The sequence below is a fragment of the Triplophysa dalaica genome, chromosome 5, assembly GCF_015846415.1.
Source record: "Triplophysa dalaica isolate WHDGS20190420 chromosome 5, ASM1584641v1, whole genome shotgun sequence".
In the NCBI taxonomy this organism is placed as follows: Eukaryota; Metazoa; Chordata; class Actinopteri; order Cypriniformes; family Nemacheilidae; genus Triplophysa; species Triplophysa dalaica.
In genome coordinates, this window is record NC_079546.1 from 9,824,501 (window position 1) to 9,852,290 (window position 27,790).

At 39.9% G+C, this 27,790-nt stretch overlaps 1 protein-coding gene across 3 annotated transcripts in view; it reads left to right on the top strand.

The window, feature by feature from the left end:
* nav3 (neuron navigator 3) overlaps positions 1 to 27,790 on the top strand; it is a 124,032-nt gene that overhangs the window by 71,961 nt on the left and 24,281 nt on the right. For all 3 annotated transcript variants that reach the window (XM_056747646.1, XM_056747647.1, XM_056747648.1), the window contains 8 exons: positions 4,665 to 4,773; positions 10,062 to 10,430; positions 11,545 to 11,676; positions 22,850 to 22,970; positions 23,200 to 23,446; positions 24,314 to 25,043; positions 26,560 to 26,994; positions 27,521 to 27,562. In XM_056747646.1, coding sequence (XP_056603624.1) covers positions 4,665 to 4,773; positions 10,062 to 10,430; positions 11,545 to 11,676; positions 22,850 to 22,970; positions 23,200 to 23,446; positions 24,314 to 25,043; positions 26,560 to 26,994; positions 27,521 to 27,562 — 2,185 coding nt within the window. The remainder of the gene's footprint in view (positions 1 to 4,664; positions 4,774 to 10,061; positions 10,431 to 11,544; positions 11,677 to 22,849; positions 22,971 to 23,199; positions 23,447 to 24,313; positions 25,044 to 26,559; positions 26,995 to 27,520; positions 27,563 to 27,790) is intronic.

The following is a 27,790-nucleotide window of genomic DNA, read 5'->3' on the forward strand; positions in this document are numbered from 1 at the left end:
GAGGGTGTGCGTGAGTGCCAGCAGCCACCTGCAGCTGCCTCATCTTTCAAATTCTTTTGCATGCTCACATCATGTGAGGAGATCTCCAAACTTAGAAAAAAGTCTAAAGAACGAGGGATCAAGAACATCTGACATGAAGCGAGGAGCCGAGTTTTCCGTGTTCCAGGGTGGCAGCCCGCCACGCAAGACGCCGCAGCCCGTCCCGGACAACCTGAACCTCCGCAAGCAGCGTTCCCTCGGCAACCTGGTGCTGCTTAGCGATGGGGAGCAGAGGGTTTACGCCTTCGAGCTGGATGAACCGTCGTGCCCCCCTTCGTCAACCTCAGGGGCATCGTCATCATCACCTTCGCCCCAACACGGAAGAGGCAGCGCCCGCCGGCACCCAGACAGCACTGCACGAGCCCGCTCGCTATCTCTCTCCCTCACCAAAGTGCTGTCTCAATCCGAGCACTCCCTTATACCCGTTCCCTGGGGGCGTAAATCCAGCCGGATGGCGCCCGCTCAGCGGCAACAGAGACAGGAGGTGTTGGGTGATGTGAGTGGCGGTAGGAGATCAGATGAGGTCTCACGGGCAGGGTCAGTGAGCACAGGAGGAGACTGGGCAGAAGAACTAGAGAGCGCCAGAGAGGAACAGGCACAGTTGGATAAAGAGGTTATAATGACTATGCTGGGAGACCTGGAGCAGGTTTTAACCCCTCAGAAACGCCGTAAGTGCCGTGCCACACATAAACACACAGTGTCACTCTTTTTGTTAGTGCTAAAACTCTGCCGTCTCTGATTGTTGGCTGTAAAATTGGTCATTTTTATAAGTGCATTTGGAGTCTGGCATGTAACTGCATCAGAAACATCTCTGGAGGGCGTGTCTGTGAATTATGATTCTCGCCTTGTGGAATAGGAGAACATTTAGAAGCCAGGTTCACCTGCCGGCTATGGAAGTATTGCCATGCTGTCTGCTGCTCAGATCAATAGCTCAATTTACCCCGCCGTCTGTGTGATCCATGCTTTTATTTCCAGCCTATCCAAAGGTAACCGCAGACCACGGGGCTGTTTGCACCTCATCTGATTGAAATAATTCAGCCGTTTGTATTTCGTTCTGAAAGTAATGTTCTCTTACTTACTGACTGTTAGAGTCACTTATAAATGAAGCTAGTTTTGATATTGCTGTGTTCCTGCCAGCAGAGTTTTTAGGGGTGCTTGATGAGTCAAGCCATCATATATTTGCTTACATTTGCATATATTAAAGGGATACTCCATATAATGTCATCATTTGTTCAGCCTCAAGTTGTTCCAAATCTGAATACATTTCTTTGTTCGGTCGACCACAAAGAAAGATACTTGGAAGCATGTTAGCAACTATCAATTTTGGGGCACCATTGACTACCATGGTAGGGAAGATTGATCTATCTTTTTTGGAGGAATTTAGGAAAGCAAACAGTTTTGGGGCACCTTTGACTACCATTTTGTTTCTTCTATTATGGTAGTCAATGGTGCCCTAGAATTGTCAGTTGCAAACATTCACAAATATCGTTCTCGGTGTTCAACCGACCGAAGACATGTATACAGGTTTGGAACAACTTGAGGGTAATTCATGACAGAATTTGGGTGAAGTATCCGTTTATCCTGTAATATTTTACGGCGCCAGTAACAGTCTGTGAGCTATCGATATAATTTATCAAGACTTCAGGTTTAAATATCCTATAGACTTCAATTTTAAGATCTTAATCACACCTAGGGAGCAGAGGATCAAAGAGACAAGGCATTCGATTTTTTGGCTTAGGTCATTGAGTATCCACCTACCACAGGAACCACCCCGAACACCTCAGCAACCACATGGCAATAACCTGGCAACCACCCAAAGTGACATAGCATCTGGTGTCAATTTTTGCACCGTACATTTTAACATTTTCTCAATTCCACTTATGCTAGATAACAGGTCTTGCATCAGAACAAGACTTCTGTATATAAATGAACTCTCTTGTCGAGCTTATCACACGTCGCGATGAGGTTAAATCAGTGGAAACTCAGCTGTCGTCTGATCCAACAGAGCCTGTGGTGTCCTCACACCCTCATCCACTGGCGACAGGCTGAAGTGGTCCTTACAAAATTGTGTCTGCTCACCCAGAGGGCAACAAGTGCAGTTTTGCCGTCCAGAACTCGTTTCATCAAATATGCGACCGAGCCTCTTGCACACTCTGTGTGGTATGGACTCACATGCAGTGATAATATGAGTGCACCTGCTGTGTGTGTGCGTGAATGTGTGTTTTAAATGGCCCTGTTTGGTTGATTGCTCCAGTCCATTACAAGCACATAAAGCAAAGACGTATGGGTAGCCCAGGGTCTTATAGAGACAAGATGACTGTATATGTGTGTGCTTGTGTCCTGGAGCCGTATCTCCTTGTAATAGGGCTATACCAGGATATATATTGGAAACAGAGGATATGAATCACTAAAATGTGTCTCACAACTGCAGTCTGGTTTTGGACGGTTGGTCTGTCATGACACTGTCAAGCTAAATGATTGTGTTCCTCTTCTTGAGATCTTTTACTCAGAGACTGCTTGAGTATGTTGAGTAAATCCTTCTTCTAACTCGCTGAGATATCTGTTAACATTATTATATATTGCATATGAGCCTTTGCGGAAGACGCATTTTGAATTTGTCTACATGGTTCACCAAAGCTGTAAAGAGATTACAAAATGGCCTCACAAATTCGGCAAACCTATACGCACAACCTACATGACACTGAACTGGATTTTTGGTGCAAAATTTGCCAATTCTACTGTTGATGTTAGGGTGTTGCTATGCGAACAAATAGCATTCTGAGTCATTAACACATTGTTATTTCGTGCCTTGGGTTTCCCATTCCACAGACAAATTAAGCTGTTATTTTCGTGTTCCTTTGTGTTTTATCTCTAACCCAATGATTGTGTCATATAGTTTGCCGTTACCTTTGATATATGCTTTAGTTTTTCATCTTAACAATCCTGTACAGCGCTGTCACCCTTGTTGTTGAAATGTTCATGGTGTCCATAAACATTAATAGTTATTACTTCTTAGACAATGGAATTTGCCTTTTATTTTTTCTGTGGTTAGATCCATATTCAGTGGCAGACAGTAGGCTACAGTATAGGTAAACTTGGTGCAGTAATATGGAACTGTAATTCGGTCGACCGAACTGGAACCACAAAACAATGCACACCCATGGAAATTGCGTCAGCCAATCAGAATGAAGCAATCAACAGCATTGTGGTATAATGTGACAATGTGTGTATGTAAATGTCAACCTCTCCCAATTCCAAAACAGACATGCTAACTCGCAAAAAATGTGATGTTTCATTACACCGGGGTGACATGGAGGTGTCTGACAGGTGGGAAGAGCTGTTAGTAATGCTTCAAGGTGTGAATGCTAATGCAATGCGTGTCACTCTCTTGAACAACAAACCACCCGAGAAAATCTTGAGATTTATAATTCTGATTTTTTGCCAAAGGTTTGGTTTTGATCACGTTCCATGTGATCTTTGCAAGCTCATATTTTACGTCATTAGTAGTTCAAAAAGACTAGTTAACAATATAGCATTTCTTATGCTCCAACTGTTTCTAGTTTAAGATGGCCATGGGACATCATTTGCAACCCCTTTAACTTAACAATCTTATTGTGAGTGAATTATAAGATCGACTAGGTATGCAATTTCATTGAAATATCAATACAATCAATCAAGAAGTAAGCAACTTTTTTATGTTATTGTTTGTTCCGCAGCTCATTACATGCTAGCCTTAGGGGTGATGATATAAAGTCATTGGATGAACATCCTGACAATATTGGAACTAAAAATTGGGTCTGAGATGTGGGAGCTGTTGGACCCCTTACTGTCATCATCAGCCTCATTGAGTGTCTCCGAGTATCTGTCGCTGTTCAATGAGTTTAATGCCCTGAAAAACAAGTGCTTAATGACATGAGTGCTTCTACAACCCAATTTTCAGTTCCAACATAGGTTTGATTCCCCACCCCGCCCAGAAAACAGATTTAGGCTATAATCAAACTTTGCATGCTCAATTCTGCACACCTAATTTTCATTCTGAAGAGTGTCGGTGTGTGATGAATAATGCAACGTTAATACACGTTTACACAGTTTGTGGCCGACATTATGCACAATATTCTAAGTGCATGAGAAGCTTCTTATAAAATATACAGTAGGTCTAACCTCAGGCTTGAAAAACTTTTGCCGACCTCAAGGTTGAAAAGTTCTGTAGCTCTCCGTACAACCATGCACACTACGAGTTAATTTCAATCCTATCCTGAAGGTAAGAAAGAAAATATATGCATTAGGACGTCTCACAGTCCGAATTTGACAGATTTCTGCTTGACAGGCAGATCATGCTCCAGCCAAACTTTAAGCCGGGTTTTAGGGTTGGAATGTGGTGTCATAAAGCACGGATTACTGCTTGCTCGGTGGAAAAGTGATGACCGTGAAATCTGTACCTTCATCCCATCAGCTGCACAGCAAACTGTAACTTCAGAATCTGAGTTGATATGGAAGAGCAGACAGACTCCGCCTAACCGCATGTTTGAATGATTTGCATTTTGAGTCCATTCAGCCAAACTACGAAGTGACTTGGCGGTGGTAACGGGGTCAATATTAATGTTTTCTTTCCTCGGTTTCTGTAGGGGAAGATCCAGAGACAAGAAGGATGCGAACGGTGAAGAACATCGCAGATCTGAGACAGAATCTTGAAGAAACCATGTCCAGTTTACGAGGGACGCAAGTTAGCCACAGGTGAGTTTGATATGAGAAATGATTTACTTAATACAGGCGAGAAAGAATTGAGAGACCCCTCTAAAATCATTTTTCAATGCTGAAACTGCAGTGATCTTATATTTTTCAGTCACTATATTATAAATATAACAGCAATAATATACATTTACAAATTATTTTATATAATTTTCAATAGAAAAACTTTGAAAAATACAGCATGAAGTATACACATACAGTATATACATCAGTTAAGTTTTCTAACTCCGAAACTAGACACGTGTATTTAATTTTAGCTTCAGTGATGAACTCGGCAAAAAAACAGTGACAGCTTGCACTTAATTTTTTCCCCCAAATTTAATTTCCTTAAAGACAGAGCTCAGTTTGGCTCACAAACTATACAACGTATAGCCTCACTGTGCCAACATTTCAAACAAAGATGTGCACATTATAAAAAACATGCTTTCAAATGTCAAACTTAACATCTTTATTTCAAGCATCTAGTTTCAAATGCCCAATCACCTATCGACTTAAACACAACAATTTCACAGGAAAATGGTTCTGAGGCAGAGCTCTGACATGACAGATGGCGTTGGCCCTCTCTCTCTTTCACTTTCTCTCTCTCGGCCCCCCTCACGGGGAGCATCTTCCTCGAAAATCAATGCTCGACTTTTTTCTACGGCACATTGCTTCACAGAGGAGCCAAAAAGGTGTTAGACACTTCCATAGGAACACTCCCTCACCATAAAGATAACCAGTCCAGAGTCAATGAATCAAAAACACTGCAACCACTTTTTGTATAGCCCTCAGATATTGTATATATATATTGTTGACATGTAGCCGTCTGGCTTTGCTTGCAATAAATGAAGATAAGGGAAAACAATGCATCATCGTGACGGCCAAAATGCAATAATTCAATAGGATGTGCCTTATAATGTATGAGGGCCTTGCGTTGAAAGGCTATAGAGACCCAGACATGACTTTTAATTGTAGGAAAGAGCTCTATTTTTCAGCATTGCCATCACTCAGTTGTCGACATGAGGAAGTCGACCTGTCTTCTCCAGAGATATTCGCCCACTGTGCAGATTCCATCACACATTTATTCGAACCTTTCTGGCTCCTGTAATTGAGCTTTTGGAAATCGAGTTCCATCCATCTCCAAACACAGGTTATGAATGGTTTACATTCTGAGCGAATATGGAGTTTTTTCTTTACACACTCATTTACGGCACTGCTGCAGGTGCCATATAGCTGTATTGATTTGGCCCTGTGTTCCAGTTTTGGAGCTTTTCAGAGCTTAAAAATTGTATTGATTGATATTAAAGAATAAATCTTCTCCGCCTTTGAGAAGGACCTTTGAGAAGGTCAAGCAAGCATCTCAGACAACAATTGAAAAAATGATAGCGCTGGCTTTTGAGGTCAAGGATCTCAAGGGGCTTTGTATACAATACTGAATGCTATATCAGCAGATTAAGTCAGGTAAATATATGTATACTTTTCGTAAGTGTGCTTTCTTTCAAAGTTTGGTATCAAACCACTAGTGAAAATGGGGCATTCACCCAAAAATGAAAAATCTGTCATCATTTACTCAACCTCAAGATGTTCCAAATCAGTATACATTTATTTGTTTTGTTGAAAATATGTTTATAAGAATGAAACGGTTCTTGGCCACCATTGATAACTGTAGTAGAAAAATTACAATGGAAGTCAAAAGTTCCCCCAGAACTGTTCTTCAAAATATCTTCTTTTCTGTTCAACAGAACAAAGAAATTTACAAAGATTTTTGTTCATACTATGGTAGTCAATGGTGGCCAAGAAGAGTTTGCTTACAAGTATTCTTCCAAATATCTTTCTTTGACTTCATCAGAACAAAGAGTTATACAGATTTGAAACAACTTGAGGGTGAGTAAATGAAGAGAATATTCATTTTGGGTGAACTGTTAAGATGTAAAAGGTTGATCACACAAATTTCCTTATGCTAACATGTCTTAAACACTGTGCATCATAACCTGCATTGTTTAAAGTTTTAAAAATATCAGACCGTTTCAATTTTTTCTAGATTAAGTAAAAATATTTCCTAGGTTTCCACATGGTGTGTGTGTGTGTGTGTGTGTGTGTGTGTGTGTGTGTTTGTGTGCGTGCTTGTGTGCGTGCATGTGTGTGAATTTGTCATACCACTCAGTTTACCTGGTTCATCTTCCATAAGTCCAATTGATCTCTCTCTAACCCATCTCTTCTGTTCCTGATCTCATTTCTAGCACATTTAGTTAGATCAGCCTTATTTCCTTACGTCTACACCTTATTGATAAAAGAAGCCCAATACACCCTGAGTCATCACCCCAACGCCCCATCTTTCTTTATTAATTCTGTAATCCACTCATTTTGGAGGATGTTTCCATGAATTTCATTGACGGCATCTGTGGTATATAAGGCAAGTTTTATCAGTCCATCAGCTTCTTCGCCATTCAAGAGAGGCACAACAGTCCAGGATAGAAGATTCAGAAAAATGCAGCAGTTGTACCCTTTCCCAATAGCTGTGGCATGTTGCTAAGAGACGGACATGTCGAAAAGAATATAGCAGAACTGGCAGCTGTCAGGAGGACTGAGATCAGAGAAGAAGATAAATGCAGGAGACCGGTTCAGCGGGTCATTTTAGAGATCAGATAATTAGATAGAGCAACCAGCTGATGTTTTCCGTATCCAACGAACCCTTAAAGGGACAGTTCACCCAAAAACAAAAAAAATTCTGTCACCATTTACTCACCCTCAAGTTGTTCTAAACCTGTTTACATTTACGTTTTACTGAACACAAAAAAGATATTTGAAAGAATGCGAGGAACCAAACAGATCTCATCCCCCATTTACTGCCATAGTAGGGAAAATAAATACTAAAATCTGTTTTGGTTGGAACTATCTGAGGGTGAGTAAATTATGACAGAATTTTCATTTTTGGGTGAACTGTAATGAAGTCATAAAACGCAAAGCTGCTACATTTAAATTTGTAGAAGAAATGCAAGTTTTTTTTGTTGTTGTTGGTTTAGGTTATTTGTGCAATGCATACTTTTTTGCAAAGACCACTTTTAGATGATTATAAAAGTGACCGTGTGCCAGTAAATATATGAGAATCAATTTAAGATTACGATTGCAAATATTCAGTCCCGAGAAAGATTTAAGGAATATATTTCAACATTTACTGTCATTTTAACTTTACCGTTTCAATTAATCCATAGCAAAATTACGGTCTCAAAGCTCCAATTCTCGCTATTAACAAGTCCTCAGTTTCGACTTTTGCCTCAATAAACTCCCAATTTGGTGCTTATTAATAGTAAGTATAGTTGATAGGTTTAAGTATTGGGTAGGATTAGGGATGTAATATATGGTCATGCCGAATATGTGCTTCATAAGTACTATTAAACAGCTAATATTCTTATAATATCCATGCTGATAAGCAACTGTTAACAGTGAGAATTGGCCCCTTTACTAAAGTGTTACCAAAATTACTTAATAATAACAGATTCTTGAAAACTCACAGAGTTTCTTTATATTACAGTTGTTCACAAATAGCGCTCGCAGGATTCAGACCAGCACAGCTCTGTAACTTTATCTCCGCCTCCATATGTTGGCACACAATCTACATATGTGCCAAGGGAAATTACAACCACTTTTGTTTCTACAACCCAGTCAAAGTCCTATTTATTCCATGTTTTTCGTTGGTTATTTGTGTGTGCGTGTTGCTCTTTCAATTTGATCTATACTTTGCCTACGTACTGGAATAAATCAACCATCCTCTGCACCATTCATTGTAACAGCTGAAGTGTATTTTGTGTCTGTAGATATCACTGAACTACCGTTTGTGTGACCATCACTTGCTTGTTTTCCATCCTTCATTGCCGCTGAGTCACAACTCTCTGGTGGATTTTATAATAGGAACATCCATGCTCGAAGTTTCTATAGCCCTGAGCACAACTAAAGCTGGTGACCGCCCTTTCAAATATATCACAGCACAACATGATAACAGTAGATTTGGACGCTATTTTAAGATTCGGACTCGACTTCGATAGTCTTATTTTCAATACTTCTCTATTGGCTGGCTATTTAAAAACACAAACAGAGGTGCCATTGCAAAGTATTTCCGAAATGCCTCTTTTGTATAATGCATTTCTTACCCAACTTGCATGCCTAACAGGCAAACTGAGCTAGAAAGCTAGAATGAATGAGTTTCTCTTTTGTTAACACTTTGCAAGGATTTGACTATACTGAGTCTGGCACTGTATCCATAACAACATCATATTAATGCTGATGACACATTTGTTAAAGACACTCAATGCTGACCCCCTGCTTATGACTTATTTATGAATTTGTATATTCAATGCTGTATTTAAATTTTTATAGAGCCATATATACTGTCGTGTGATCGTTTCGCCACCAGAGAGGGCTATTGCAGGAGGTGGTTTTCATTCTTGCGTGTGTGGGGTGTGTCAATCTGGACATCTGTATTTGAGCATGTGTTTTCTCGGCTAGCATCACACACATTCCCACATTAACAAGCTTGTGACATTTGAACACGCCCACATCAATACACGTACACACACAATGTAATATAGAAGTAGTGCTTTATAAAGGTCAGATCGACGTTGCTGTCTTGTTGATGGACCTCTGATTGTTGAAGTGGATTAGACGTGACACGATCAGAATAGCTTCGGTCTTATGAAGAGCACCGATCGCACGCGGCAGCATTGGCAATCTTTCTGCTTCAGCTGGGTCCTTCACACCACACTGAACACTCTCAACCTACAGATAGAAGCCCTGCTGTGAGGAGAGACGCTGTCTAATATAGACATGCGAACGATCTGTTGTGGATAAGAATATAAAGACATCGTGTAGAAGTGATGAATTTAAAGGATTGCTTTGAAATAAAAGTTATTATAAAGAAACCGATTACGATGCATAAATGAATCCTGCAAATATTGACTGTTTCTCACACAATGCTGTCAGACAATATTCATTTTTTTCGAGACCTCTAAAGTGAAGTGTGTTCGACATACAACGAATGTCTAAAAGAAAGCTGTCACGAAGCAAATTCAAGACATGATATTTTTGGGTCTAATCTAGATTGCTGCATTGCAGGGTGCACGCTGGTCCTCAAACTGTCAAGTAAACCGTAACCTTGGCGCAGGTGTTGTATACGTGTGTCTCAAAATAACACATCAGCTGTTTTAAAAGTAGGATATTGATCTAAGTACCCAAGTCCCCCTGCAGTCCTAAACTTCTCTCATCGAACCCCTTTCTTTATATTGTTTCCCCATTTCTAGTACCCTCGAGACAACATTCGACACCACAGTAACTACAGAAGTGAATGGGCGTGCCCTCCCTGCTCTCTCCGGTCGCTCCTCCACCATGGCTTGGCGCCTCGGCCAATCGTCAAGCCCCCGTCTGCAGGCCGGAGATGCGCCTAGCTACGCCCCGCCCAGATCCACCGCCAGCACTACTGGTCGCTATGGTGACTCCTCCAGGTTGTTGTACACTGCCCCCCTGAGGAGAGCGGGCGCCTCAGGGGTTAGAGGGTCAGAGCTGGGGGAGAAGAGTGGGATCTCGGAGGCGGGGCCAGAGATCGACGTCACCGGATATGGGAGTGATGGAGAAATACTTGCAAAGAATGTGCATGCAGATGACATCAGTGGGTAAGAAACACATTCCAGACATTGGAAATAAAGACAAGCAGACATATAGATCCTTCCATCCATGCACGTCATATTTCTGTGTATGGAAGAATAACTCAGGGTCACTGCTGTCCTTCCGTCACTGCTTATGTCCTTGCTGCCTCTAAAGGCTTTACAACACAAAGCTGACGTATTGACACTTGCTCTTGAAGTATTTGTTTAATAGTGATGAAACTACAAAGCGCTCACACTATCAAAACTGCAGGCAATAAATCTGCCTTAAAAAGTTATTAGCGTTATTATGACACATATTATCGAAGCGCTAATGTATTTTGTGTCCACTCATCCGTGGCATGTTTACAACTCCCTGTCCCAAAGTAAACACACTTTTTATGAGAAGTCTTCTTCAGAATTATAAGGTAAATAAAATATATAAAGTCTGTCCTACGCTTGCATGCGCTCTACTGGAACTAAAATTGGAGTCAAAAGCTGAATGCATACAATCCCATCTTGTTTGTCTTACATACAGTATTCGTATAACGCAAGCTGCTGCCTGCTGAACTGTCTAATTGATATATAATGGCTTTTAATTGTACTTTGATGTATTAACTGCCTTTTACATGGAATAAATAGCTTGATTAAATAAAAAAAATAAAAAAAACATCAGTAGGCTGAAAAGTTAAACAGCCTGAATTATGTAAAAGAGTGCGTTTGGACTTGCTTTGCCATTTTCACCTGTATATCTACTGCACATTTTTAAAACAACATCCATGTTATCATAGGTGAAGAGACTCAAGCTGTGAGAGAGTAGCAAAAGTGGGATGTGGCGTAAAAAAGTTATTTGATTTAGAAACAATTGATTTTCAGAGTGAGTCAAGCAGGCAGTCGGCTAAATGCGCAATAAATAAACTCCGGGGCATCACCTCGTGCTGCTCTGAAGAACATGCACACACCACAGTCCGGCCCCTAAATGATTAAGCCTGACAAATTATCTTCTTGATATTATGTATTTATATTGTATCTAAATTTGGCCTGCCGACGTCCCACAAGCCATTCGCCTCAATAGAAAGTATCATGTGCTGTCATGTCAAAAGCATACCGGTCTGCTGCTAATTTGATGTGTTTTACATTTAAGGTATCACACAGACGGGGGTATTTACTCTCGGAATGTGGACCTATATTCTCGGAATGTGGGTCGCGCCCCTGAGCTGACGCCCTCTCGAGAGGTCATCCAAAAAGGCGTCAAAGAGATGCAAGGGGAGGACAGGTGAGACCAACCATTAATTCAAATAACAATTTATCAACATCCAGTGAGTTAACTTCATGATTGATGTCAGACAATACTGTTCGTAGACACTTCCTGTAACATTTCAAAAATTTGCAAACCTGACAGCATTGTAGCTTTGCGGTCAAAGCGGTGAAAATGTACATACGTGGTGAGTTTGACGGGAAAACTCATTTCAAAAAGTAAGAAGTTCTGACAAGATTTGAATTAATGTGTGGCATTTCCGTAAGCCTGGAACGTTGGCGAAATGTTGAGAAAGCAAATTAGTTTCATTGTTGGTCTCCTTGGCTGTGTCATTTGATAAAAGGACCCATAAATTCAAAGCCGAAACTGAAAATGAAGTGATTTATATGCTCGTAACAGTGTGATGTGGTGGCTTACGCCCCAACTCAGAAGTTCAAATCAAGTGATTAATGAGATTCGGTGTTTGATGGACCTGATAGCAGATTTTGTGATCAATGAGCGCTTTTCCGTCCTTTATCAGTGTCGGATGAGAGGAGAGATAACTGAATGGGAGTGTAACTGATGAGGTCCAGACCGACCGCATCATAGCGGCCTGTCAGTCACATGAAAACCTGCATCTTGTCTGATGTCTGGTCCGGTTAAAAGACTTGAAACATGAAGTGCTGTTTTATCAGATCTATAAACAATTATTTCGTCATATATTCCGAAGAGTACAAAGCAATGCATATTCTGACATGAGTACCTATTGTTTAGACTCCTCACTTTACAGCTAACTGTATTTTGGCCATATAACCCCCATTTACAGACTAGGCTATCTAATTGCATATTTTTTTTACCATTTTTTTGTTATTTATTTAACTGATCAAAGTTAAATTGGTATTTGTTCTCATTAGTGAAATAGGAAAGACTGCTTAGAGAAGCATTATATTTTCTTCTGGCTCCTAGTTATAGTGGCTCTTCTGTGTATAAGGATCAGCTGGTCCCCAGACTGAGCCCCAATCCCCAAACTTATAAACCCAACCTGTCCGGAGGGGATGTGATTGTTGAAAACTGTCACCTCGGAGTCTCTGTGACTTCAGCTGTCCTAAGTTTACCTCACCCATCCCTCATTCTCTCACTTCTACTTTCTCTCGCCAATCGCAATTTTGTCTTCAAAACAAATGGCTTTCTCTCATCGTGCTATTTTAGTAGCAGCTCGTATGTTTTTTTGCTCTGATCCTCAGTGTTTACTAGTCTGTACCTGTGTGTTTTATGGTTAGTGTTTCTCTGGCCTCTGACTCCCTGACCAATTACCCGCTCTAATTGGGAAGATAAACATGATCCCTGTGCACTTGTTCTCGGTGCACTGTAGTGTTAGAGGGTGGAGAGAGCAGAAGGTTCCAGAGGGACTCATTACGGGCGATGCTTAATGTCGGTCCAACTCTGTCTCTGAATTCGCCTGTGCTCTTTTAATCCACAGCTAAACCCATCACTCTGATTTAAGCATGCACCATCTGCCACGGAAATGGCACGGCAAATAAATGAATCAAATAGATTTTTTGGGTGAATTACATAAATGTGACTTTTTCTATTATATCTTTTGTTTTTTTACTACAACTCATATTTAGTTTTGGAGAAAACTTGTCTGCAATATTTTTGCTTTTTAATGTGTATTCATACCTGTACTTCATATCGAAACATAGTTCATAATATCCATATTAGGGCTGTCAATCAATCGCGATTAATCGCATCCAGAATTGTGTTTGCATAATATGTGTCTGTGTACTTTGCATATTCATTTTGTATTTATAAACACATGCACATATATTTAAGAAAAATCTCAAAATAAAAAAAGTTATTTACTATTAATATAAGTAGACATGAATATAAATAAATTATATAAATATTAGCTTAATATAAATTCATGTATGTGTACGTGTTTTTAAATACAAAACGAATAAACAAAGCACACAGACACATTATCTAAATACACATTTTTATTCTCGATTAATTGCTATTAATCGTTTGACCGCCCTAATCCATATATACATAATTTTTTGAGAAAGCAGGCAGTGTAAAAAACTTTTACGGTTTTATTTTTACAACTTTTTTTAATAAAAAGTTGTGAAAAAGTTACATTACAAAAATAAACTGCAAATTTACAAGGTGGGTGTCTAATAAAAAATATACATGTAATTGTATTTCACCGAAAAGTAATTTTACCTTTTTTATTTAATTTGTTCACATTGATTTATGATTTTTACAGCAGACTTATGCTTTTTTAATGATTGAATGATAATAAAATAAAGAAAGCACTAGTACACCTTAAAACGAGTTTTCATTCGTGCCACTTCATTGACGGCAAAAAATAAAGAAAGGAGATGAGGAAATTCTGTGAGCCAACCTCAAACTGGCACTGCCCGAATGAGCACCACAGCTCACCACATCAAACCACGTACGCTTTCTTCTATGCCAGCTAATTTTATTGCTTCACAACAGTGATACTGGAAGCTCCTTAACTTTCATCCATTTTAATAAAGGAGACCACATTTTCATCACAGCCACCAGTCAGCGGCGTGTTTGTGTATTGGCGGTGCGTAACGGCGTAAATTGTGGCTGTCATCTGCTGCGAGCGTCCATCTGTGTGTAATACCTCAAAGAGTGTGACTGCTTAGATTTGGGCATTTAAACAAAGCTCACTCGCTCTCCCTACTGCTGCGTGTAGCTCAGTTGGAATCCCTCAGGCTGGGGAAAATGAGATTATTTCAATCTGCTGTTGCCCTTTTAAAACTCTGACTGCTGAATAAGCACCAATGCAGCGTGGCCAACAGTGACACGTCGCCTGTATAATAGCAAACATTTTGCCTCGCAGAAATCCGCCATGAAACTAAAGGCTAAAAGTGAGCTTTTGCGAGTAAATCTTAATCTCGCATTCTTGTTTTAAGTAATCCTGTAATAATATTCATTGGAAATGCAAAGTGGAGCTGTGGCAGATTAAAGTAATAAAAATGCTTGTCTCACAAATTATACTGTATGTATAACATCTCAGAGTTTGCTTGAAATCGGTTGCCATCAGACAATGATTAATCCAAGGGCTGCTAAAAGCCTTTAGCTATAAATACTCCCATCATGCAACATAGATGAGGTTTGGCTGGCGGCAACTCTGTGGGACGAGGTTGAGAAAGCAGGACCTGACAGAGGCAAAGACATAAATAAGTAAAAACCTTGGCTTTCAGAGAAAACGAAATTGAGAGAGATACTGGATGCTCATGACAGTTTCCTCAGCACATTTTTACTTGAAAGGAAAGCTTTGGAGATTGGTTTGTGCTTGTGAGAATGCAGGGAGGACTGAATATGACAATGCATGTTTGTGTTTGGCTGATGTACCGATCTCGTGGTTTTGTTACTTTGTGATAAACAGAAGACGGGTTTGGTAGCGATGTGCTTTCACAGACCATTACAAAGATCCCTGTTAGACAAAAGATTTTGTGAGCGAATATTATTCCTCCAGTACAGCAACTGAAAATGATTTATATTTTTGTTCTTGCACATTCATCATTGATATGGAGACCTGGAGGTTTTGGTCGCGTTATAGATAGTCACCTTAACCATCTCATTTGGTTCAGGAAATTACTAACGATGAGTCATTTGACTGGTCATAAATAATAATTATTTTATGCTCTGCTCTCTAGTGCTCCACATTGAGCTCATCATCAGTCCCGGATGAAATATGCAGACTTTTTTGTACTTTCTGTGCTGCTTTTGTGGAACAATGAACACATTTTGAGGAATGGATCTGTAAATTGTCAAATTGAGAAGAGCTGAAAACTCTATACAGCAGTTTTTTTACTTTTTAATGCCAAGGATCCCCAAATATGATGAAACTTTTGCGAGGCCCCCCTTTCTAAAATACATATCCATTTTTTTAAACATGATATTATAAAGACAACATATTGTTTGTAGAAATTAAAATATAATAATCTTCAATAGATTTTTACAACTTTTTCTGTCTTTTGTTTAAAAAGAATCCCGGGACCCCGCAGAACATTCTGGAGGCCCCCTGGGGGCCCCAGACCCCAGTTTAAAAACCCCTTATAATATATATAATATAATGTCCTCTGATATTTGTTAAAAATGTTCTCTATTTGATAAAAGACCACTATTTCAACCTCAGAATTAGCTTCAGAATCCTTAAAACGTGTTTGCTGGCATGAGAAATGTGTTTCTAATCTGTTCCATGTGTTGCTTTTAAAAATGCATTCTGGTCAATACCACAATAACCTCTAGTATTACAATTACCGACCAGAAACTGTCTGTTATATAACCTCAGTTTTAACTTATTTCCTCCTGAAGGAAAACTAAAAACATACCATTGAGAAAAAAATCCTTAAGTGTTTTGTCCTTCTGTTCGAAGTTTCCAATAATAGTTTTCAATTATTTTCCAATAATGCAAAATCCAGCCATGTCTCCCTGGACTCCCGATAATAAGACCTCCCACAAGCCTTTGGGCCAGTGTTTCCATCCATTAGCCTCGAAAATCATACATCAAACTCATATCAAATCAACATAATCTGACGCTGGACAGTTTCAACTCACCCGGTTTCTTTGCTCGATGGCACATTTAAACATTTCTGTTTTTTTCTCCCTAATCTATCCATGTTTGCAGTATGCAGAGTTTGTTTGGTGCTTAAATGCAAATCTCTCTCGACTAAAACCCCAGGGATGTTAAATAGTGACTTAGTGAGGAAAGCTATTCAGATACTTGTTTTGTTGTTCAGCACTTTTTCGTTTTGAACTTGAAGACCTCCAGCAAAGAACATTTACAGAAGAGCAGAGTAATTATTGTATATTCACCTGGGATAATCTCTTAAGAGTGCTGGCTCAGTGTTTCGCTGTCATTCGCATTCATCCTTTAAGTAAATCCAGTTTAGAATTCCCTGTATGATAGGGCTCAGATCTGATGTGCTGAATAGCTAGATAGCATTTTGGGGAACCACAGCCATCACAGACTTAATTTAAAGCAATAGGCCTTTTTGGCCAAACTTTGAGCCAGCATCACATATCCTTCATAAATAAGGAATGCAACAATCTTAATGAAAAGTTAAGATAATGCCGAAGATTAGACAAGTTAACTATTCAAATGTATTTATAAAACCCATTATTTAATTTGGGATGCAGACACATTCCCCTGGCTTCACTTATATGGTCAGTTTGTATCTGTTTAGATAATGGATTTAATATGGTGCTTTGGATTGATCAATGCACTCGGGAATGTAAACAGTGCCGGTATAAACAAATAAAGGTTTCATTAGTGCCCAGACAACAAATCTGCCTCATCCGTGATTTCCCTCTGCTGAGGCTGGTTTGCAGGCAAACAGGCGAGAATGCAAACTAGAACGGTGACTACATTTTTTTCAACACTTAAAATGTTTTTAACACTGTTACCAAACTTGCAATATATATTAACAGTTACAGTACAGAGTTATGATGGACTGAAATGTACAAATATAATTTAGATATCCTATTCATGGATCCCCTTTAATGGGGTCCCAACAGACCCCTCGTTGAAAACCCAAACTTTCAGGCTTCAACCAGAGTCCCTGGCATACAATTTATTGTACCGTGTCACAAGTGACATGTTTTTCTATTGTTGCATTTACTGGATATCAGCCTGACAAACCGAGTTAAGTTCTTTTGTTGATTTTCGCTGGGAATAAATGGTTTATTAGATAATTTAATTCTGTTTTAATTTACCTTTGGTTATTATGAACAGTAATTCCGTTAGTGGTTCCCAACATGACCTAATACAAACAATGCTAAATTATTATCCCGCAGGAATGAATGTTCTGTAACTGCATTTCATGACTACTTTGTCTGATACTACTTTCTCTGGTCCTTATAAAGCCACGCCAAATGCGTGGTGACTAAACGATCAACAGTTTAAAACAGCTTCCAAAAAAAAACACGACCTGCCATTGATGTAATGGTCAGAAATTGTTCAAATATATGACCAATAAATAAATAATATATGTAATATATTAAAAGAAGTAAGAGGGTTTTAGTTGCTGTGGGACAAAACAGAAACAGTGTTTCTCTAATTGTGCATCACATTATATACAGTTTTGTTGATTTTATTGGTTGTGATTCAGATTTATCGTATTAGTTTGCATTGCTAAAGATTTTGTGGTAATGTTAGTTATTTACTAGCAGGATTAAAGAGTCTTTTATTATAACATATGTTTACATGTAGGTTGCTACACAATAGGTCATTTGGTAGTTTACGGTGTTTACACCAAAGTCAAAAGTCAAATGCATTTACGTGAAATATCAAATAATTCAAGAAATAATACAGTTTAATGTCTCTGTGTTTGTGAGTTTGTCTGTTTAGGTAACAAGTCTTCCACTCCACATCCTCGAAAGGGGCAGATGTATTGATTTGCAGAAATGACTGCATTTAAAGTTCAGAAACCATGTTGTCGATTTAATAGTTTTGATGGCGCTGGAATCCTCTGCAATGCAGATGCTGAGCATTTTTCACTTCGGGCTAGTGAAGAGACGTTTGTCTGTTCTTGCTTTCTTAAGAGCATTGTCATGTTCTGCCTCCCCAAGGTTATCTCATTCAGAAAGGTTAAATTTACCTCTATGCATACAGCGAGTGAATTACTCTGAATTTCACTTTAAACCTCGATTCTTTTTTTGGAAAGACACGTTTTCTCTTTAGCTCCATTTTATTTATTCCTTTAAGAAAACTAGGAAAGTGATGGTTCCATACAATGTGTGTTGCGCATGCATGATCAGCCATTAACCAGTAAGAAAGTTGCACTAAAACAATGCTCATTAAGGGGTTCGACCCTGACTTTGAAGTCGGTCTCCTCCGGGAACACCCCAGCTGTCTGAGGATGTCAGTGGCGCTTCTCAGAGCGCATGATGGGCCCAGGGGAGGAGTGGGCGGGGTGGAGCCGATAACAGTGGCGAAATGGTTCTGTCTTTTCTTCAGCCCGTGTTTGGCGAGTAAGCAGGTGGGCTGCGTTCTTCAGCCACCACTCTCCTCCTACATTCTCTTCTTCTTTGCTTTTTCTCTTGTTTTACCCTGGAGCTACAGCATGACACACACAGCCAGGAGACAGCCAGACAGCATCAATCAGCATAGGGCGGTGAGTCATTGTCCTGCCTTTTGCTTGGGTATCTATTGACCAGTGTTCATTGGTTCTGAGTACGTACTTTGCGTTGGCAAGTCGAACAGAACAGTCAGCATTTGGTTAATAGTTTGCTTTTGTTTTGCATCGCTTTCATTAATGATCATTGCAAAATGTCCAGGGTTCATTGGTGCTAAAGTGGACTGGGCTTGTGCAAGTGAAATACTGATATCGTGCATTTCTATCAGTGTCAACATCCAAACTCCTACAACGACTACTACAGTATGTCATTTGTTTTTCCCTTTGGGGATCATTCAATAGGATATGTTTGTTTTTGATTTTTAATAAAAGTGGCAAAAGATTTAGCATGGTGCATATATAGAGCAGTTCGCAATTTTCAAGCAGCATAGCAACCTTACAAGCGCTAGTTACTTTACACTCCATAAAACATGTTTCTTTGTCAAAATTACAGCACAGCATGATGCATATTTAACAGGCCGATGGACACAGCAAGTCGTCAAAAAAGTGATTTATTATCATCCACGCAGGACGCAAAATCTGGCTTTATTCAGTGTTGTTGTTACACGATTCTCCAGACAGTGAATATTGCATGAGAACATTACTGTACGCTTGAATAGATGTTTTCACTGTGCACTCAATAACATTAAAAGACAACCGAAAACCGTGCCATGCGGTGCATTTTAACTAAATAGAGACATAAATCTGTGCATGTTTTCCTCAAACAAAAACGGAAAAACAGTACTTTTCACGTCTTTGATCGGAAAACAACAGCTCTTGGTAATTATAGGTGCTGTTAAAAGACATCTTGCTCCATATGACTGGAAGAGCATTGCTGTTATGAATGTACCGGTGTGTTAGGACATGGTCTGCGGAAAGCATGTCACCCTGCGCCGCTTGTCAGACTCATCACGGGTGCGGCAGATTCAGTAGCGGCCGCTGTCAAGGGACATAAAAGAATAAAATATTCAGTCCATACAAGCGAGTTTCCAGGCCAGCTCTCCGGGGTCCTTATCCTGGTGCCATTAGTTCGGCTTTTCTTGCATCAACATAACAGACTGTTTTTATCAAACGCAAGCCATATATAGCATTCAGCTTAACTTGGGTTTGTTTCCCAGTAAAATAAAAATGTGGATTTAGTCACCATTCTGGCTGTATAACAGTGACCACACTTTTCCTGTGGGCACGCACAGTGGGTACGTGGCTATGTGGAAGAAATACTCTCAAGGTGACCTTAACCAATGAGCCCTTGCCAAAAAGCATCCCATCGGCGTAGGATGCACACCTAAGCTTGAGTATCACTGAGTCGATCCCAAAAGTTTCTTCTTCACCGTCGCATTGTGGGAGGGCAGCGAGTGCAGAAAGCTTTTGAAAGCTCTCAAGCGTGTAAGTATCGGCCGAGTGAGTATTAAGGGATATTTTCATTTGAACTGAAGTTAGGTGGATATCGATTTGTGTATTGTAACACATTGCACTTTCAGCATTAGGTTTCATTTGGCATCTGAGCTCACCTGTGACTGCCATTACTTGAGAACATCAACATGTCAATACATCTACCCAGGTGCTAAAGCATTAGAGTCAAATGCGTCTGGATGAGACAATTTCTTAGCAACTGCCATTGTTGCATTTAAATTCATTTCATGCTTGACGTGACAATTGGATTAATTAAACGCCTCAAATGATAGAATCATGTTTTCTTGACTATTCCCTGAATCCTTGGCTCAATAAAGGGTCCAATAAACTGGAAGATGAATATTAGACGTTGGATGAGATGCGTCTAGTGTGGATCTTTTTTCAATGAGGTGTGGAGCAATAAATGCGGGTGGGCTTGTTTGTTTCACTTGACGTGCTGATGGTTTACTAGCATTTAATGTTTGTCTAAAGAAAGAGTTCAATTCAGGTCCTCCATTTAAAATGTATTTGTGTAATTTTGTATGTGTTTAGCAAAAGAACCTAATTTATAAACAAGTCAAAATGCATCATATAAGAGTAGATATTGTTTTATTATTTATTCATCCTAATGTTATCCAAAACGTGTGTATGACGGAGATATTTTGAGAAATGTGGTTTTGCGTCCCAGCAATGGAAGTCAACGGGAGCCAATCTTCGAATTATCTTCCCTTGTGTTCTGCAGATAAAATGAGGTCATTCTAGTTTGGAATGACGTGGAGGTGACTAAATGATGAAAGAATTTTCACTTTTAAGTGTTGTTTACCATGTTTAAACCTTTGAAAGTGGCTCATCCGTTCAGAGCCAGGACCGTCTGTTTCATAATACTCTGTACAGAGGACCTCAGTCTCATTCTAATCCTAATTTGCATCGTTGTATAACACAACGCCGAGCTCCAAAGTAAAGTGTCAGCTGCGCCTTGAGTTAAATAAGCGAGAAATAACAGCGCTGTAAATCAATAACTGTTATTTTTAGAGTGATTACACACATGCGCGCGAACGCAGAGTTTCTATCTATCGCTTGAATCTTTAGAAACACCCACGCGCTGGTGTTGAGAGCCCTGCGGGGTCTCTCACAATTATTATCCAAAGGCGTTCAGCCTCTCAAAGTTTCCATTCCTGCTCGATCCATCCTGCATACATTATACAAGTCAAAAGACAATCTGCACTTGCTCTTCTTACATTTCCTAGACTGCGGACCCTGCCTGGTCATAAATGCATTGCATTTTGGATGCCAGAGTTGTTCTATGTGCTTTGCTCAGAATCTTACGATCATTGAAAATATCTAAATTGTAGATATAGACATAAGTTACAAGGTTTGAATGTTTCGCTGTTACAGTAGGTGTCATGGTAGGTTTCTACGGAGCGTTTCATAGGACCAGCGTGACCCCCGTTAAGTTCCGGTTTGTGTTTGATAGTGTCTAACAATAAAACTATTTATATTTTATTTAATTTATGTTCACATATATTTGTATAACTATTTTACGGTATGATCATTTTATTAAATAAACAATTTGAGTAATGGGTCCTGTAGTTTTGCCGCATTTAAAAAAACAGTATGGTACATTAACATCGAGGGGTTGAGTTTGGTATCGCAGTCTAAGGTCAAAATATTGGAGAGGCAAGTTTAGCCATCTAACGTTTTTTTCCGGTTTCTTTTACTTTTTATCGGAAATAATCTAAAGGCACTCTATTGTTCAGGAATGTGTACCGGAAGTTTAGTTGGGGTCATATAAGTGCGCATGCGCAGTAACGTTAGTTTATATTGTTAAGATGAAACCGTCAGGTTGCAGGCTCAGCCACCTGTCCTCCTGGTTAAAAAAAATATTTCCTCAAACAGATCTCAAATGTTTATATGCATGTGGACATACAGTATGCAAACACACACACACACACACAGTCAAACAAGGGTGACACCAGACAGAGATAGACAGCTGGCGATAAGTATAAGCATACAATTTATTTCTTCTAATATTGAAAATAAGTTTGTAAAATGACAAACAATTCTGCTTTGGCAATAATATCAACTTCCCATGTATCCACATCTACAATTCCTCTAAAGTGTTTCAAGTGGGTCAGCATCCTTCATTATTAGACACAGTCTTCTAAATTATAGAAATGAGGACATAAGGTCTGGTGAAGGGTGAGAGATTGTCAATAGGCAACTGTGAGTAAATAAGAACTGAAGGGATGAAGCTTCAGTCTGGTAATTGGGAAAATTAATATAATGGGACGGGCGAGTCAATAGTAGAATTGTGAATGAAGCTGTGTTGCTTTTGTGTTTTCCAGGAATGCCCTTGACTTTCATTTTGACGTAATGTATCAATATCAGACATGGTTGTTGTCATTATGTGATCACACTGCAGAGAGTTCAGATGCACTTCAACAAAATTGGCTTTAAACTACAAACTTGAGATTTAAAAAGCATAAAAAAAGAGGACAACTGTCATTTTGTATCATGTGATCTAAATTAACCTTAAAAATGTCCAACAACATGTTACTTCCTTTTTGTAGTAGTTGGCGCTATGACTGTGACTCATTATGCCAGGTAGCTGCACCTAGTGTTTTAGCATCTGTCAATTATCTAATCTTTCATTTGTTTATCTGCAGCTGGGATGACAGCAGTTCGGTCAGCAGTGGTTTGAGTGATACCTTAGACAACATCGGCACTGACGATCTGAATCCATCCACGTACTCCGGCATCTCCTCCCGCAAAAGCAAAGCAGCACAGGTGCGCAAACGCTCCCATCTTTCGTAATTTTATTTCCTCATACACACACGTTTATAAATAGCTTTGAGCCAGCAGTCTGTCGGGAGGCCACAACAGATTGAGCAGGATAAGAGTTTTGGACATTTTGCTTTGGCTAGTAGGAAAAGTTGAGCCGTCTGTCAGATGGAATGCCTGTGTGAGATTACAGTGTATGTGTGTGTGCTAAATTGTCTGTCTGTGTCATTCGCAGTCAAATAAAGACACGCAGGATGGAAGTAGCTGGGCTGGTGCTGAAGATCTGAAGAAGGTTGATGAGGAGATGGAGCCAGGGAGCGACCCTTCCTCAAAGTGGAAGAGCTCGGGACAGGGGGAAGATGTTGGTCAGAAGTCAGGTTTGCCCATGTCCCAAACAGGCTCCTGGAGGAGGGGCATGAGTGCCCAGGTTGGAATAACACCACCAAGGACCAAAGGCACATCTACCTCCCTAAAAACACCAGGTATTAAGTTATAACAATAATACAGTCACATGCAAAACTAGATTTTACTGTTTATTTTTACACTGGCCTATCTTTAACTTCATAAATATTACGTCATAATCATGTCTTTATTATTCATATTCTTTGTATTTTTGTGATGTATGTGCCACTACTGCTACTGAATCATTTTATAATCAGGTGTTTAAAAACCTTTGGTCAAACAAGTAATCCAACTGCACACACACACCAAAGGCCACATTTTCTGATTGGCTAACATACAATTATTATATATTTTTTATTTGGCTAAAAATAATATATTAAAAAATGCCAATTTTGTTATGTGCACTTGTCATTTTTTTTTTTTTTACTTTTTATAATGTATTTCCATATACGTTTTTTTTTTCAGTTAATTATATTTCTTTTCATTTATTGCAAAGTCAAGATTTCAAATTTTAGTTTAGTTTAGGTTTTTCAAATAATATTTATATAATATTTAAAAAGAATAATATGCACACATGTTACATATGTTTTTTTCAGAGCCTTGATGTTTCACAGCAATTTTGTACATTGATATATCATGTATTAGTGAAGTATTAAGGCCTCTGTTGCTCGTTTATCTTATTTTTCATCTCATCTAACCTTTACAGCAAAAACTCTGTCAAGCTACTTTTTGGGACACTCAGCAGGAACTGCTGTGCAAAAAAAAAGTGTTTGTTATCTAGAGAACAATTGCTTTTGGCACAGTGACTTTGCATTGTTTTGGTGATGATTGATTATGTCGGAAAATGATTTGCAAATAAGCTTGCAAAAATCGGCCTCCCCTGGCCAACCGTATTGAATGATTACACTGTTCAGCCAATGCCATAACAAACATCCTTGTGCTGACAGGTAAAACAGATGACGCCAAAGCATCTGAAAAGGGCAAGTCTCCATCCAAGAGCCCGAGCATCCAGCGCTCACCGTCGGATGCAGGAAAGAGCAGCGGAGATGAGGGGAAGAAGCCGCCCTCAGGCATCGGACGTCCACCCACCACCAGCTCCTTCGGCTTTAAGAAAATTCCAGGCCCCACTGGGGCCCTCATTACTGCTAGCGGGGCCACATTGGCCAGCGGCTCGGCCACTTTAGGAAAGGTGCCCAAGTCTTCGGGCATCGGGAAGGGCGCGCCTATTGGCAACGGGCGGAAGACGAGTCTGGATGGTGCACAACACCAGGATGATGCTGTGTTGTTAAGCTGTACAACTTCGAAGGTTCCGCTCCAATACCGCTCACTGCCCAGACCTGCAAAGTCATCCACTGGGGGAAGCAGTGTGGTGGGCCGCAGTGGACATCGTTCAAGCTCTAGCAGCATTGATTCGAACGTCAGCGGGAAGTCTGCCGGAGGTGGAGGAGGTGTGGGGGGAACCCAAACCGGCACCAAGAGAAGAGACGCTGGAAAAGTGGGATCAGGACGATCGAGTCCCGTAACCATCAATCAGACGGATAAGGAGAAAGTGGCGGGGTCAGATCAAGAGGGTACAGGGCTTTCCACATCCCCTAAATCCAGCCCCACTTCCACCCAATCTGGACTCAGACAGCCAGGCTCCAAATACCCAGACATTGCGTCCCCCACATTCCGAAGGTAAGATCGGAAAGCTTAGACAAAGATGACAAAAGACAGACGTAGGTAGAGATGAGCTTAAAATATGAAAGTATGGTAAACATCGAATGTAAGAAAAACAGACACAGGCGGATAGAAACAAAAGACAAGTGCTGTTTGAGGTTCCGCTGACTCATGATGTAGTGACCCCGCGGCCACTGTCGAGGGAGCGTTCCAAGATATTTACCTCAAAAGTTCGTAAGATGGAAGCAAGCTGCCTCAGGCTGTGCTGCACTGCTGATTTCATCTGCCAATGAGCGATGAGCGGAGTCGGCTGAGTGTTTTTTGAGAAGTACAAAACATTTTGTGATGGATTGCAGAGCTCATTGTTTTAGTCGTAGCTGTAGTCCTTCTTCTGTGTCTTTCCCGTTTCCCATCGGACCAACTGAAATCTTATCTGAGACCTGCAAATACTAAGATAAACAAGGAAAAAAATCACACTTCAGCTAAAACAGTCTGTTGTAGCAAACTGAGGTGGTTTATGCTGCCACCTGGTGGTTGTGCTTTGTAAGTGCGAATGAAGAGTTTGGTCCCAAAATGAGATAACTACATTTTTCATTTTTTTACTATGCATTCCAATGAATATAAATCACAGTGAAGTTTTTTTTAAGCCATAATAACTCAAAAACTACAGCAAACTAACACCATAAAAACATGATAACATCTCATTTTGGAACCAAACTCTTCATACATGCACACAAACCACAGGAATATAGGGTTAAAACCCTACACAGGGTTTAAGTCTGATGTGTGTTTATTTTCAGGCAAATAGCAAGTGATCATATAGTTAGAACAGTGCAAGAGGGTTGAGAAATAAAGCAAAATATGTCTTTTGTTGCATTTAGGTGCAGTTACCAAAGCATATGAAGAATAACTTTTTAAAAGTTAAAACATTACAAACTAACCAAACTTTCAGTTCACATATCCATTCAGGTTATGTGGTTAATAACATCTCTTAAGTTTTATGTTTCCTGGATAATAATTGCATTTTTACACAAATCTCTATGCGACCCATCACTTTTTAAAGCAGAGAAGATTTCTGTATTATTAGGTGTGTACTTAAACACATCCGAGTGTCACGCCGCTGCGCTCCATGAAGCTGAGGTTTATAGTTTAATATGCGTCTCGCCACAGGCTGTTAACCGTTATTGCTGGAGCCGACACGGACAACCACAGGCAGATTCACCACTGAAAGCATATTTGATTATATTATAAACACATTTGTGAAGAGTGGGATGTCGGCCAATGCGATTATATCAGAATTAACAACACGCTGTCATCTTTGGGATATGAATTAAGTCTACGTTTATGCTTATGTGTTTTCTTAAAAGTTTCAAGCGGGAAGTCATTTCAAAGATTGAGCGTCAACACAATCACAGTCAATCAAAACTTGAATGCTTAAAATACAGATAACCAATGAGATTGCACTGTGGGAGGAGCTAACATAATGCCTTCTTTTTATTAACCTTCTTTCTTTTATTTCTTTGTATTCACCCAGGTTGTTCGGCAGTAAGGCCAGCAGTAAACCCAGTTCACCTGGCACCCCTGATTCTGGTAAATGCCCATCGGCGCTGGGTAGCCCTCATGGCACATTGGCTCGCCAGGCCAGCCTGGACTCCCCCTCCTCAGGAACAGGTAGTCTGGGCAGCATGGGCGGACAAAGTGGCGGCAGCAGCCCGCTATACGGTAAAACACCCGAGCTGGGCACAGACTCCGCGGCCTCCAGTCCAGCTTCGGGTCTCTCTCTGCCTTCTAATGCCCGCCCTTGGCCTCCAAACCTCAGCAGCTCATCTGCAGGCAGTAAAGACACCCTGAGCTGCCACAGCATGACCAGTTTACACACTAGCTCTGAGTCTATCGACCTACCCCTCACACACCACCACGGGCCAAAGGTCACACGCACAGGCAGCGTCAAATCCACACTGTCTGAGGGGTGAGTCCTGTATATCCTGCAAGTCCAGTGTCATTTATTTATTAAAAGTTAAATAATAGCTAGAAAAAATGATTTGGTAATGGCCTACTGGAGAAGCTGACCTTCGTAAATTTCATGAAGCTTCGTCAGCCTTTTAATAAGCACAAAGATTAATATAAAGACACAAACATTGGGTAAATGTGCATTTAATGTATTCTGTTTTCATTTATAATTTATGGAATTGAATAAACTTTATTCGTTCATAATTCATAACATTTTTGTTCACAACGTCTACCATTAGGGATTGCCTTTTTTGTAAAGGAGGATTAGATTTTGGTTCATGATTTGTTTAATGTTTCGGGACAGAGAAAATGTATTAAAAACAGCATATATGTCAATGAGAATAATGCCTTGTAATGTTTTTATGAATGTTCTAATATTATAATGTAGTAGTTTAACAATCAATTATGATGTCTGGATTTATTTTGCCAAAACGTGTTTGTCCGTTTGTTGAAAATAACTCCCTATTTCTCCTCTGTTTTAATAGCATGCCTCTTGACCGAAACACTCTCCCCAAAAAGGGACTGAGGTACTAATATAATCATCCAATTATCCTCATAAATAATTGTGTTTTATGTTCTTACCTCCATCATACAACTTACATTAATATTCCCATCATCGGTACCTTTTCAGGCTGATTCATTGACCCACCACACAGTTGTTATTGTTGTTTCGAAAAAATTCTCCTGCCCAAGTATTAAGCTTTGTCACGTGCAGTGTCTACTGATGTTACTTTTAAGCAAATCCAATTCTTGCC